This window comes from Schistocerca gregaria, chromosome 6, assembly GCF_023897955.1.
Source record: "Schistocerca gregaria isolate iqSchGreg1 chromosome 6, iqSchGreg1.2, whole genome shotgun sequence".
Taxonomy (NCBI): domain Eukaryota; kingdom Metazoa; phylum Arthropoda; class Insecta; order Orthoptera; family Acrididae; genus Schistocerca; species Schistocerca gregaria.
Genome location: NC_064925.1, coordinates 163,217,195 through 163,233,340, shown reverse-complemented (window position 1 = coordinate 163,233,340; position 16,146 = coordinate 163,217,195). Strand labels below are relative to the sequence as shown.

Genomic DNA, 16,146 nt, shown 5'->3' with positions numbered 1-16,146 from the left:
GTTATTTATATTTCTATCTCCTATATCTGACGACATTCACATTGTAAATACATACTTGTTCAGGTGCTTCAACAACTCTGTCATTCCCAACTGAATTATCGACTGGTGATCACAGAAATTTAGAACTCTACCTCTTCTGTCTGTGTGTCTTCATACGTTTTACACATTTCGGAAAAACATAATACATATTGTTAATTACATATAATGGGTCTTTTCAACGTTTAACGACAGTGAATTAGATGGAAAACTAATGACTAGTAAAAGAAGGTTCATTGATGTTAACACTTCTGTATCCATATACTGTGAACTGACTCGTTCCGCACCGTAGAGTCGTTTAAATTGTCTATGAAATATTTAAGTTTATATAATTTTATTCCTTTTGTCTGTACTAGAATTATCAATGACTGTTTTCGGTGATTTGGTTAGGTTAGTTGGGAAGTTTACTGTAGGAATTAAATAAGCGAATTTTACGGACTATTGTTTATTGGAAGAGTAAGAAAACTTCCTGAGGTCAGTGTTTTTTACTGTTAAATAGGCCAAGTAACTTGTTTACAGTTTTTCATTTCCTCTAGGTGCTCGATGTGTAGATACTTTCGTAAGGATCTGATGTGGATGTTTAATTCTGTTGCACATGCTTTGAGGCATGTATCTGCACAGAATTTGTGAATGTTAATGCTCTTGAATTTAATGCAGTAACCAATAAATATTTGAGTTCCTTTCCTCTCATATATTCTACAGAGGTACTAACTTCGATCCTGAAACGTTCGACTTTCCGACCAGTGGCCACAATGGTCTGAGAAAAATTTGAACACATGTTGTATAGTGAGTGATAATTGGTGTGCCAAAAATTCTGTGCAAATTTAATATTTGTGTAAAATGGTGTTTACACGGAAGCTGTATGCTAAAATATGCTTTATGTTTCTTTCCGCCGTAACTTCTTAACATTCTCCCCCCTTCCTGCCCTCTAATATCCTCCTTGCACCTGTAATTACTGATATTTTACCAGTTGTGAGTTTTCTGCTATTAATGCAGACAGTTTCCGCTTCCCTTCCCTGTTGAGGTGAAAGCCATGCGTAGTGCCGTCTCACCTGAGAATATCCACAGGAATCTAACCATTCCGAGGTTCCATCTCAGATAGAAGTAGCCTATTCAACTCCTAATTAACTGTACTTGAGTTCTGAGGAGGTCGATGATGGCTCTAATATAAATTCCACACTAGTATGCTCCGTTACTTACATTAAAATTAATTACAAATGGTTTTGCAGACCATTGCACATAAAGGGAAGGCGCTAACTCCGCAGTTTGTTCAACGAAAAAGGTAGCTGGAATTTAGTCATGGTCTGGTGTTTTGTTGGCTTTAAACCGTGTTCTTTCCCAGTACTGCAGTGTTAATCATGCAGGAGTGCTATTACATCTGTATGACACGCGTCAATGTATAATTCGTTAGCTCTGCTTTCTGTCCTTCCAGTTTCACTAACATATGGATCGACGTGTGAGTAATGGAAGTTATGGATTCGTTTGATTTCATCTACGACCAGGACTTTCAGGGATTTCCTGGTAAGATCCTACACCAAAACGTAAAAAAAATTGTAAGCTTGAAATATGGGTTTCTTAAGAATGCACAAGTTTTACTTTTCAGTTTGCTTGCAGTACCATGTTTTACTTTTAGTACTAGGTTCTACCAACATTCTAGAAATGGTGTAACCGTTTGAGTCACGACAACCTTAAGAGTTTTCACAAAATTTACCTTTCTCATATGAAGCAACGAATACAAGAAGCAAATGCCAAGAAGTGAAAAATTTTTTGAGGTGGTTGCGCTTCGGAGCAACTATACAGTTCTCAACCACCCACCATGTCAAAATTTATGAAAGCATTTCCGCGATTTTTGGGAGTATGATCTCTCTGAACTTCAACTCAGTGCCTAAAATTAAGCGTAAACAAGGGAAGACGGGCCTTAAATTTAACAAAGTTATCGAAAGTACATAATACCCTAGCAGTAGTACGAACTAAAATTTTCGTTACAGTAACTACATATATTTAATTTCACTATCAATTATCTCATTACGATCACTACAGAAAAACCATGTCACTTCTACATCAAGTAGCACATTCTGAACTGTTGCTATGAACGCCGTAGTGGCTACGATGCACTACATTCGTAGAACAATCTCATTGTACCACTAGATGTGTTGCAACAGTATCAGTTGTTTCATGCCGAAGGCACTGGTACGTCAAGTTTAACTGACCACCCTCTACATAGACGATCTGACATGTCCAGCAATATGCAACTTCATCGATGAAGCTGTACTATACAGTGTCATCGTTAAGTTACTAAAAGAATGCAGGATGACTGCTGCGATGAATACAAGTTTGTGGCGTGCTGCTCGACAGTCACGGTAGTGAAACATCTAGCCGTATCGTCGCGTAGATATTAAATTTAACGAACACTTAATATCGGTAGCAGGGAAGGCGAATAGGCAACTTCGGTTATTTGGGAGAATTCTAGTAACGCGTACTTTATAAAGGAGACTGCAAACACCTCACTAGTGCTGTTTCGTAAGTACTGCCACCCTTCGACAAACACCATAATATGGGTTGCAGATAGCAGTTAATGTAGGACGAAGTCATAGTTTTTTCTAGGAAGCGGGATTAGCGGGATGCGCCCTTTGAATATTTATGTAATGATCGTTGGTATCACGCCACAAATTACAGGAACAGCAGTTTCACCTGTAGAACTTTCAACATTTACTTATATTTACAGCTAGGAATATGTATGTCATTATCTGGTCCAGAAAACCCGTTAATGTGACATCTTTGGTGAAGTAAGCTTTACCATGTGGTTCTCAACCTTATCACTTCCTCAAACCTGCGAGCGATCCAGTATTACCCATTGGTGCCCTCCGTCTGTCCACATCACCACTACAGATGGCGAAACTCATCCTTGGGAATTAGTTCACTGCTGATTGCTTTTCTGGGAACCGTTCATTTTTACTCTTTCACGGTTCATTGGTGCTTGGTATATGGTTTTCATGAAAAATTGAAAATTAGCACCATAGGTGAGAAAATGGAAGGCGCTCAGAGGGGGCACTTGCCTCCCCTGGAGTAAAGAGTTTATTCATAACAATTCTCTCAGTTTTCGTGATTCTGTAAAACCTCGTTTAGCCAACTGTAGCGTTATGCGACTGATCGTAGTTAACATTAGGTGGGGGCTCGAAAAACCGACCCCGAGTACAGACTGCTCGCCAATAAACGCACGATTTGTTGACTGCTACGAGCAGAATAGATAAACATGTAATTAGGCAGTGAAGAAGTAAGCTGATGCAAACCAGCTTCGAAACAATAGATGATTGGTGGGGAACAATGATCAGTCTAGTTCTCGGGGTCGATTTTTCGAACGCCACTCTGTACCACTGAAATATTTTAGAAGTTATATTTTATTTACAAAATGTGACACCAGACACTTATGGAGCGCGGGCTTCATTCGGCTTTACGTCGGTCTCGCTTCCATGACAATGATGGTTCAAATGGCTCTGAGCATTATGGGACTCAACTGCTGTGGTCATTAGTCCCCTAGAACTTAGAACTACTTAAAGCTAACTAACCTAAGGACATAGCACACATCCATGCCCGAGGCAGGATTCGAACCTGCGACCGTAGCAGTCGCACGGTTCCGGACTGCGCGCCTAGAACCGCGAGACCACCGCGGCCGGCTCCATGACTATGAACATGCCCTTTTACCCTGGATGAAAAGACTGAAAATGGCCACTTGTGTGCCGTGCCGACTTATTTGCATGTGTAATGCAAACTTTCCTTTTTACAAGCACTACTTCTGTTTACCGAAATAGTGAAGTAAACATACTCCGTTCTGTTATATGAGAGGATGTATTACATACCCCGTAATTTGTGATTCTACGTAATTATAAAATACATTGTAATTAGCGTTCTTCGACGCTGAATAGAATACGAAAAGAACCAGAAGTTCAGTGTTCAAGAACGGTTTGAGCCAGACCTAGAACGGGTGTGCGCAGCGAACGAAACGAACTCTATACTTAACTATGAGCAGTCTGCAATTTAACTGTGACGAGTGGCCACGCGAACGACGAGTCCAGCCGAACGAGACCGAGACAGACGGGAACGGCAGCGAGACTGGAACGAGACCGGCCGACGTGCCGTTGCGGGAACAAGACAGTTTCCCGTTCCCGAGAACTGTAAGCAGAAAGCCGCGACCGAAATGTACTATGAAAGACCGTTCCGTAGAATTCGTTCCTTGCTCGTTCCGTTCATCTTGGTGAAACGTTCCTTTGGACCCGTTAGTTCGCGAACGACCCATATTTATTCACCAACCAAATCATCTTGTCTATCAGTAGGCTTAATTTCCAGCGACTAAGGATTATCGAGTGGCACTTCATTGGTGGTGACTCAGTAACGCATTCCTATTCGAATCACAGTTTATTTCTAGCCAGTGACTAGTTTCCCAATCTTCCTGACATTGTTCTTGCACTAGGTCAAAGAGGAACGATGAGCTCATGTAACAGTGGAACTTAGCGAGCGGCCGTCCATGTTAATTATGTTGCAAACATACTTGGCGAGTGATCATGGGGTTTTAGGAGGTCGAAGCAGTCGATTTATATATCCAATGACTTGAGAGTTTCATTTCTACCACGGTAGAAGTACTTTGCGTACTAGGTATCAGTACGACCGAAATGAATTTTAAATTTAACACCGTTGCACGTGCACATACCAATAAACTTAATAAATTAGAGTTTTCGTAATCCGAATTTGCTTCGTCTTGTTTTATTGATGTATATACTACAGGACTGGATGCCAGTAAACGTAAAATGGGAAACGGTACTATTTTCTTCCAACGTAACAGATCTGTCTACGTCACCTATCAATGTAACATCTTTATCTATACTCCACAAATCAACTTGCGGTGTTTAAGGGAGGATAATTCACATATCTCCCTCACTTCAACTTTTCCTGTTCTAGACTCCTGTTAAACCCGGGTGAGCACAAATCTAATTTTACCTTCCAGGATCTTTTCGCTATCTATACGTAGTGTGGAGCAATACATTGGTTGACCTCTAGGAACGTGCGCTCACGAAACAGACTACGCCGTGATGAACGGCTCTTATGTCAGCCACTGGAGTTAGCTGACCACGTCCGTGACGCTTTCTCGCTTACTAAGAACCTCTAACGAAACGTGATGCTGTTTCCCCGCATCTTAAACTGCTATGACAATCCTTTATGGTACGGATCGCAGACTGTCTAGCAACCCATATGCATATGATCAAGAACCAGGTCATGCCAGATGCAAAAATAAAGATTTAAAGAAGGGGCTTTCCACACAATGCAAGAAACTTATCACTTAATTGAAGACTGGTATGTCTCACTAAATCATTAAAATTTCAAAATGAAAGAGGCAAGTCTTCAACATAGCTTGTGTCAAAAAGACTATAACAGAGGGCGTATTCAATTACTCACTGAACCTTTAGACATTTTGCTGTCTTTTATAGTAAAATTTTACAATATACATAAACAGATTAAAAGTAACTTACAAGGGTTATGCGGCACACATTCCATCTGAAGCCTATTTCTTGACAAACTCGCAGCAGCATGTTAGGCATGACTTTCAGTTGCGTGGTAGGCTCTACCTCTGAACTCTGAAGCGTGAGAAGGTGGAACAAATGAGGTACCTTCGGTTCCCAAAAGTGAAGAAGCGTCAGGTCTGGTGAACGTGGGGGGCCATGAAACTGGCGCACCTCAACCCGTTTACTCACTTCAAAAGCGGACATTTAGGACATAGTAGTAATAGACGGCAAATCATCGAGTAAAACTGAAGTGATATCAGGTGTTCCCCAGGGAAGCGTCCTGGGACCTCTACTGTTTCTGATCTATATAAATGACCTGGGTGACAATCTGAGCAGTTCTCTTAGACTGTTCGCAGATGATGCTGTAATTTACCGTCTAGTAAGGTCATCCGAAGACCAGTATCAGCTGCAAAGCGATTTAGAAAAGATTGCTGTATGGTGTGTCAGGTGGCAGTTGACGCTAAATAACGAAAAGTCTGAGATGATCCACATGAGTTCCAAAAGAAATCCGTTGGAATTCGATTACTCGATAAATAGTACAATTCTCAAGGCTGTCAATTCAACTAAGTACCTGGGTGTTAAAATTACGAACAACTTCAGTTGGAAGGACCACATAGATAATACTGTCGGGAAGGCGAGCCAAAGGTTGCGTTTCATTGGCAGGACACTTAGAAGATGCAACAAGTCCACTAAAGAGACAGCTTACACTACACTCGTTCGTCCTCTTTTAGAATATTGCTGCGCGGTGTGGGATCCTTACCAGGTGGGATTGACGGAGGACATCGAGAGGGTGCAAAGAAGGGCAGCTCGTTTTGTATTCTCGCGTTATAGGGGAGAGAGTGTGGCAGATATGATACACGAGTTGGGATGGAAGTCATTACAGCATAGACGTTTTTCGTCGCGGCGAGACCTTTTTACGAAATTTCAGTCACCAACTTTCTCTTCCGAATGCGAAAATATTTTGTTGAGCCCAACCTACATAGGTAGGAATGATCATCAAAATAAAATAAGAGACATCAGAGCTCGAACAGAAAGGTTTAGGTGTTCGTTTTTCCCGCTCGCTCTTCGGGAGTGGAATAGTAGAGAGATAGTATGATTGTGGTTCGATGAACCCTCTGCCAAGCACTTAAATGTGAATTGCAGAGTAGTCATGTAGATGTAGATGTAGATGTAGATGTAGATGTAGGAAATAAACTTACCAACGAGTAAACTCTTCCTTTTAGATGAAATTCCGTCAAGTTCGTAGTCCTTTGATGTGGTTCTACGATTTTTCCAAGTTGTCAAGGGCTTTTTCGTACATTCTGTGTAACGAACTTCAATATGCGGGGAAACGAAGGAAAGCACCACAAAACTAATCTTTCTAGTGGCATGAAAACCCATCTTAACTGTTTATTTGCTATCACATACTATTCTTCCACTGAACGCCTAGAATGACATGGAGATGCGTTGTCAACATGTGTACTATATTGAGAAACGCAACACGTGAGCGGCCAAAATTTCACTAAGGAATGAAAAGCAGAAAACTTTGAAGTGTCGGCATCCAGTCTCCGCAGAAGAAAAATGTGCTAATATCGAACATATGGCTTAATTTGTGGAAGAAACTGAGAAAATGTTTCGAGCACAGCATCGTCTGTTAGTGAAAACTGGACTGTGGAGAAAGTAGAAAAAAGATAATCGAAGCATTTGACACGTGTTCCTACAGAAGAATTTTTAAAATTAGATGTACTGCTTAGGTGAGGAATGAGGTGTTTCTCCGCAAAATCAGCGCTGGAAGGAGTATACGGAAAACTCAAAGTGATAGAACACCTTACGGAATCGGGGAATGACTTCCATGGCAGGAAGACATGAATACATACAGCTTTTACACTATATCGGCTTTTAACTTTTATCAAGTGCAATCAGACGAAAATGTTGGCAGAAGACGAATTCGTTGCGTGCGCATCATCCTCGATACAGGACTGGCACCTCAGAAACAAAGAATAGTACCAACATCATCTGTAGTAAGAATGAAAAATTGTCATTAATTCCTAGCTATCTATTCTACTTTCCTTTGGTGGAATAGCTCAATGTTCAATAGCATAAAGCTTACCAACAGTGTTAACGATGCAGCTGAAGTTCCGGACTTCAAAATCTTACGTGATCAACCGACGTATCAAGTCTACCAGACTAACACCATTACTGCTGCATAACTATCTGTAGTCCCTCAGGCTGTGGTATCAATCACAATCTTAACAATGAGACGGCTCTACACCTGTAGAACGGAACATCTATTTCTTACCTCCGCCGCCGCCAATCCCCGAAATACCACAATAGCTGACACCAGTAGCGAAACAGCTAACGGAACAGTTTAGACTAATATTTTACCTTCAAGAAACATCTCTATGCCTGAGAGCCTGACGAGCCGAACATGCTTGAAACGTTTTGTGTTCTACATCAGTCAAAATGTGACTGGTTGCAGAGAATTTCAGATAATTTCTCCATTGTCATGTCCCCTAAGTTTTGTCAGAATGGCTACAACAACACAAAGCTTCTGCGATGAAGTAATTTGCTAAGTTTGCTTTCCTGAATTGTTGCGACAGTTAGGATAATCGGCAAGGCAAAGCACGTAGGGATTAGACACCTCGGTCAGACAAAATGCTTTTCCGAATACCTAACGCAGATGAGACATCTTTCGTTACTTATCAAAGCTTGATTATATATGTAGCATACTTTATATGAAAAGAAAAAATACGTCAATACTTGCAATACCACCGACGTAAATGAGTATTACTTTTAATGTTTTCCCCATCTTCGTATATAAAAGATCAGGACTTCATTTATCAGCGTCTTTTCACAAATTTCTGCCGATATAGTGTGGAATCTACATACGACTTTAATCATATCTGCGGATGGAATGTCTGAAAAAGCTGCATCACTAACTTTAATCAAAACTGATTTCTGCATTTTGACATTCCAACATCCTACATTTTTAAGGGCATCGTGTTCGCCGTAAACTAGAAATTTCAGTATTGTAATTTCGGCCTTTGGGCTAAAGTCACGTGGCACCACAAAGGATTGACCTCCAGCACACGACAGTTTTCAGACATGCATACATGACAAAGCCGGCCATCAGAAGTTAATCCTCGCGTGTATTATATTCAGAAAATATTCTAGATGACTACGTGAACCTCTACTTCCTACATTCCGAGAGGTCTAAAATGGATATGCCAATAGGCACTGAACGGAAAATGGACCAACAATTTACCTTTTATTGCGGTGTGAGAATGTGACTCGTTCCTTCCACCATAAAATTGAAATCAGTGATTATCGATATATAATTTTGTTTAGCATTAAATGTTAATGACCCATACGTATTTCACATTTCATTATTCAACTTCGTTAAGATTAGACAAAATGTGTCAACTGGAAAGACTTAGAATTGACTAATGCCGTTGGATTTCGGTGTAACATTTACGTCATCGTACACTTAGACAGGAGCAATAACTTTCAATTCATTGCTATCAATGTTTTCAAAACAAGCAGTGATTGTAACTTACATCAAAATATTCAACTGATGATTTCACTTTGTTTCCAGCTTGCATATGAGAAACATTTTAGATTTTTGAAGTAACATTTGACAGATTTTGCCGAACATGGACTTGCATGCTACATACATATCCTTGTAAGGTTCAATGGCATAAACTGAATTCATGTTCATTCGCACCGACGATTAAGCGTAAACATTTTCTTCCTGTATTCCAGCTGAAAAATTTCTCGCGATCCAAAAGAAAGCTCAAAATTGATTAAATTTCTTAGTTATGACGTCAAACCTGTGCATTTGCTCGCAAAACGCACCTGTCAACTTTCGAAATGTTTGAAGAGGCATATATTGCTATTTAGAACGCAATGGAAACAGTACTTTTCCTCTCGACTGAAATTTCGGTACAACAGCTTCATGCAAAAAGCCAAATCATAATTCATAAGTTATTTATTAGAACTTATGCTGTGACTGCGGAAGGCCCATTTGCAATATTAGTAAAATGAGTGATCATGCGTCCGCAGAAATTTATCCGGGGAGGGGAGCTAAGCCCTGGGAAGACTCAAGTTGCCGTTTTCTATGTAAGTGAGTTGGTAAATTTCGAGACATGCCGGAAGAACTACATTGTAAGAGAAAACTTATCCCAGGTGTTTATTCTTACTGAATATTTGCTACAGGTAGGCTATTTTGCATGAAGGCCTTCCTACGAAAAATGCACACCTACTGTACAACATAGCTGGTTTGTTCAGGGTCCAGTCCATCGCTAACAATGCAGTTCCAGGAAGACGTCTGAAGTGGTAGCTTAGCACAGGCAGAAGATTAAGCTCAGCGCGGAGGGAAGGGGGTTGAGATGACTTGAGAACCGGTGACAGATGCTGTCCAACTACAATACCACCATGTTTACGCTGGGTCGCACTGGAAAGGGGACGGAGGTCCTTCTGGGAATTTGACATGGACTGCCGATGTCTTGGAAAGGTCCTTTCCTCTAGCCCGACAAGAGCTGGCATTCCCGGTATCTGCCCGAAAGACTGACGGCCCTATTTCAGCACTGGCCTGTAAAAGTGCATTTAATTTGAGTTTAGGTCAGTGCGGAAACGCCAGTGCCGCAAAAGAGATGCTATAGGTTTCCAACAGTGTGACTACATAATATGACTCTGGCAGTATTTGCTAAAACGGTAGTGCTCTCATTCCAACCAGTCAACGATGCGTGTACACTAGCAAACAAATTCCGGAAACAGGGTGATGAACTATATGAAAAAATTGATCACTAATCTTATTAAACATATGAACACTACTACACATGCAATTTTGTCATATGCTATGCTGGAGACCGCGGCTGTTTGAAGAAATGGTGTTAGGACAGCAGTCAATCACAAAATTAAATTTTCCAAAACCCTTACGTACCATTCGGTAGTCACCTTGCCATTAAGGAATACCGCACAGATTCCGTGACTGGACATCGCACACCACACAGTCACCCGTTAAGGATGAAGAGACGTGTCGATCGCGAAATACCGACTGAGTCCCCCAAATGCGCCAATTTTGCTTATTGACGAACCCATCCAAATGAAAGTGGGAATCGTCGCTGAACCGAACCATGCACGCGCAAATTCGCATTATATCCCACGGCCAACCGTGCAGTTTGTACGTCCTAACGGAAACCGTTAAGAATTTTTGACGACTATTTCATATAATCCAATAATTGTCACCCTGTACTCCGACTACTACTTGAGGAGTTTAAATTAGAAGAACTTGCACGTACACATTGCTACTCGCTTGGGCAAGTTAATTTCAGTAAGTTGCTGAAAGTACTCGGGGACGTATTTCCACTTGAGACGCATCATGAGATCGGCACGTGAATGTTTACAGCGTCGTGATAAAAAACCAGGTAAGCTGCCATAGTTTTTGCATTATCACTGAAGAAAAATCTTTTCGAAAATAAAGTTTAAAAAATTTTCGCTGTGGGGAATGAACACAGGTCCACATTTATGAAGCACTACTGAATGAAATAAAATCGAACAGCTTTGCTCACCTTAATTTTAGGCAAGTATGCAATTTTTGAAAACATCTGTTGTAGAGCGAAATAATATAAACTGATCCAAAAATGCTGCAAGCTGTATCACATGGAGATCACTCGTTACTTTTCGATTTTTGCGAACATTACAGAGGTAATACTATTAAGTTTACACTAAGACTGAAAATCAGCTAAAATTTAAAAATGCCTCTACTGAAAAGCTGATTCCACTTATGGTGAAACAAAGCCATTTGTTAATGTTTTCTCATTTCCTTCGCTGATGGTGGGCAAGTATGAGTTCTCACAGTATATTTTTTTCGGTCCATCTGTCTCTGCCTTTTCCACACACACACTGCCGTACCAGTATTGAACGCACAAACTTGAAGTTTTAGAAAATCTTTCAACAGGCATGTTCGGTCACTACTCTCAGAATGATGCAAAATATATCCACAAACTCGCGGAATCTGCTTCTGCAAGTAGACGGAGCTTCGGAAAGTCGACTTGCTACTTCTGCAAGTTATTTGCTGTGCAAACACCCTCAGCATCTACAAGCGACATACTTAAGTTTAGTACTAGTGGACACGCACCATAATATGGAACAATTTTGTAGAAGAAAGTTTTAGCGGAAGTGATTGAGAATTCTGTGGTCAATAGGAACTGTACTACAGGTGAGGCGGGCTAAGTTCCACCCACTGCCCTCCCCCACTCCTGTGCACGCCAGTCAATCAGCGAAACGGAGCGGGTGGGGAGGGGGGTGGGAGCAAGGAAAGGGCTGGGAATTAAGAGTTAAATATCACGCCAGCGGTGAGGTTATTGGTGCGAGATCTAGAACAGGGGGAAAAAATCTAGACGCTTTTCAAATCAACTATCCAGCAATTTGTCGTGAGTTAGATAACTGAAGGAAAATATAAATCTCGATGGCTGGAAGGTTTTTGAACCACCGTCTTTCCAGCTGCGCGATAACGAATGTTCCACTGTCAAGCAACCGGAAAATTTACTTCTGTCAAAACTTAACCATCGGTGCACACAGACGGCTGTTAAAACTGACAATGTCAAACACTCGTGACACTACCAGCAAAGATCTTGAAGATGTTCATATTTGTACATTGTTCCACTGGATGTCCGAATTGCTTGAATATGAGCATCTAGCTCTTGACAACTGTAATACATTTACCGTCGAAGTGGCACACTACGATCACAATATTGAACTTTTCATCCGTCTTTAGTCAGAAGACTAGCCGAAGTTATATATTCGCCACCGAGAAAGCTGTCTAACAGCCATGCACAAACTTTCCTGCTGTGGACATGCGCATGAATTTACAGCGAATACATCTCGGTATCTTACGACTACAATGCAATAACGAGCTGTATCTTAATGTTTTAGAATGCAGTCAGCCACTGACAATTTACGATTTGGAGGAAGTGGTACGGAAATGTTCGATTACGCAAGACTGGAAGTAATTACACCTACCGCTATGGGGATTCTTTGTACATGCCATTGTCAATACTTGTTAAATGACAAACCAGAGTAGGAACAGCTGACTAGAATATTTGAATGAAGCAAAATTTATACTTCCTCTCACTATGACTAAATCTAGAATAGGTATCGTGACACACTCTTGCATGGACTCCAAATTATGCTCCCTACTACAATTTATTCGTGTTTGGGCGATGGTTTGCGGCCATAACCGAACATTAAAAGACCAACTCGAACAATTCGGCATCTGAATTACTTGAAGATCGAAACTAACTTAAGAAGCCTCGGCTCCTCTGATTTCTCCTGAAAATAACTTCCAGATTCATTTTTATACTATTTCTCTCTTCAGCGCTATACTTTCAGGACTCAACTCCATTTCTCAAGTGCTCGTTCATGTTTAAATCAACCGAGCTATTATGCTGCAACATAGCAAGGTTGCATCCGACAGTTTAGCTGATGTGAACAAGAATGACTGTGGTTGTGAATGTAGCAACTGAACTATTAAGAAGGGGGAAAAAAGACCTCAAATGTTCAGTTGTGGAAGAATTGTTCTCAGGAAACATACTTTATCATGTACGGACCCACGCAACATTCTCTTTATAGAGTAAGGCTTACGAGTAAATTTAATATAGTATCAGACTACACCGCACTATTCAGCGACACGACATGGTGGAAGATCAGCCTGGGAATTCGCACTTACAGGAAATTTAAGACTTTCAACTAAACTAATGCAGCACTATACCTGAACACCCTACCTGTCACTCGCGTTGAAAGCAGCGCAGGTCTGGTACAAGATGGTAGCGCCCTCGCACACTATCCACGGCACCACAAAGTAGGCATTCTTTGTCAGGGCCGCTCTCTCCAATATCCAGCACGAGACGAAATACACCATACTATACAACGCAATAGCCAGTGCAACCGTGAGGCGTACAGGGTCTCCGTTTATGGGGCTCCACAGCTGCGGCCCCATCAGCTTTAAGACCGACCATGTGGGGCTGTCGCTGCCGTCAAGTTTTTCTATCACCTCCACCACCACAGAGACGGAAAATAGGCACCCCGCGAGCGCTATGAACGCCACAATGTCTGCTCGCACCCCCCTCCCGCTCATTGTGCCTTACTGTCCTGCCTATCCGTCCCGCTTTGACACACGAACTAGAACTGACGAAGGCACATGCTTGTCCGCTAACAGCAGATCACACACTAGCGACCTCTGAAAGCAATTCTTCACACTAGTCAGCCAAGCCCGTGACGTGGCAACGAGTAATGCGTCTGCGCTGATTCATAGCGTTAAAGGACCCTACACACACACACACACACACACACTATCCGACCGGTTCGTCAAATTGGACGTGTGTAGACGTTTCGACCAACCGACTAACGAACTTTCCTTGACGACATACCGGGCAGGTAGGATCACAGGACAGCCGAACCCCCCTCCACCTCCCACCCCCCCCCCCCCCCTTTCCTTCCCACCCAGCCGCAGGCCATCGAACTAACTTATACCCTATGTAGGCTGTTGTGCCAACCGCCCGACAAAATTTCGTCTTCTGTTACTACGCGCGGAATTAAATGCCGTTCTAATACGCATGACAGGGTTCGAGGCGGACGAAACTTTGACAGCTTTTCTGGAGAAATTTAAAGGCTGCAGTGTTTATGGGATACGTCGTACAAGGAGCAATATAGATGCATGAAATAAAGAACTTTTTTCATTTTTTTTAACGAATCCATTGTTTCGTATGGCTCATAAACGTCCGTCGACCTGTATTTCTATTTTTATCTTTTATTTCCGGAATTTATAGGAAACGAAATCTAAATATCGAAGTATCGACCTTTAATGACCGGCCTTACAAAATTCCCGCCTATATTCAAGCTCTCTGCTATGAAGGGCAAAGTGTGAGATTTTATTATAGTCATATAATTGCTAAGAACTTCGTTTCTTAATTATCTGTTGTTGAATTTATTACACCATTTGCAGTCCTTTTTCGAATTAAATGAGCTTCTTAAACTTTGCAGGTCATCTTTTATGCTACGTACCCAAATAAACTGACAACGTTTTATGTGCGTCTCTGTTTTATTTATTTCATTTACTACGCGGTATTTCCTCGGCCAACTACAAATCATGTAGGAGTTGTCTGAAATCATTTTAGTTAATAATTGATTCTTCAACTGTTCAAACTAAGTAAGTCATTTTTTTACGCTTTTCAGTAGAAAGAAAACACTGAATACTGCCATATATATTATTAATACATATCTGAACTTCCAGAACTGAAAGTGACTCATTCAGCTTCTATTGAGAGATAAATACTTAACTTAGGGAACATCATTTCGATGTTCAATGATTTCAAGGTTTCTTGACTTATTCGGTTTCAACAATTTACAAACATATTCTTTCCTTTTTAAGATTTAATTGTATGAACACCTCATAATACATTAGCATGGTCTGACAAAATAGAACAAACTGAATTATTTTAACAGCAATAATGATTTACCGTACGTTATCTATAATTTTAGTCGATCACTGGCCAAGAAAGCACTTATTCATAGAATGATCCCTTTGCAGCAGGCACATATTCATTGACTTTCTTCACATCTTCCATCTTCATTCTGGAAATAGGTGCTTGGTACGTTTGGTAGGCCACTGGGATGCTGTCCATTAATACTGGAATGATGGGCTCAGGTCTTTTTCTTAACTGAAAAGTATGTCTTACTCATCCATCGATATACGGAAGGCCACCCACAACTCCTGTCTCAAGGTATTGTATTTTTTTTAAACTCCTCAGAGCGAAGACGATTTTTTTTTATTGCGTTGTTCTGTCACTGTCTCGCAGGAAACAACACTTTTTTTCTAATATAGTTTGGCCACCAGTTGTCGAAATCTAGCCTTTTCTCTTCATTAACTGATTTTATTGCCACATTCCTTTTACTGCTTACTATCAGTTCCATGTATTCACAAACGGTGTAAATGCGCTCATGATTTTTTATTTTCCTCTTATATTGTCCGCAGTTGCGATCAGACGGGAGGAATGAGAGGTCTCTCTCTGGAAATTTGTGTATTATGCTCTTGAATATTCCTGCTTGAACCATGCCCATATAGATTCGTGTAAAGGTGTGATTTTTGTTCTGGCCGACGCAGCCATCAGAAAACAAAGAAGATGGGTCAAATTTCTACTGAGATCGTTTTTTATGTAATCAGAAACGAAAGATGGTACTTAGTTTGCAGCTTTCTTTCTGAAACCTTCATGATGCAGGTATACAGTGGAGTGTTCTGTTTTCAAATCATGTATGCTGAAAGAATACACCCACAGTGAAGAGGGATATGTGAAAGCAGCAAGCCCTGCACATAATCAAAAAATATGGCTCCCACAGTATCAATAGACTGGGGTCTTTTCTTGGCATTCCGAAGTGAGTTCTAAAATTTAGAGCTACGACGCTTATGAAGATTTAATTCCGCTCTGGCGACAAGCTTGGCTCTTTCATTTAAATGTGGACTTTTCAGTTTGAGTTCAAGCTATTCACATTTACAACAGTCATCCACTCGCGGTCTGCC

At 41.0% G+C, this 16,146-nt stretch overlaps 1 protein-coding gene across 1 annotated transcript in view; it reads right to left on the bottom strand.

Moving 5' to 3' along the window:
• The window catches only part of LOC126278268 (uncharacterized), a 46,015-nt gene extending 31,810 nt beyond the window's left edge, over positions 1–14,205 (bottom strand). Inside the window, exon 1 of the mRNA XM_049978271.1 lies at positions 13,355–14,205. Within this exon, the coding sequence (XP_049834228.1) occupies positions 13,355–13,707 (353 nt within the window). The 5' untranslated portion in view covers positions 13,708–14,205. The remainder of the gene's footprint in view (positions 1–13,354) is intronic.
• Between the last annotated feature and the right edge of the window lie 1,941 nt (positions 14,206–16,146).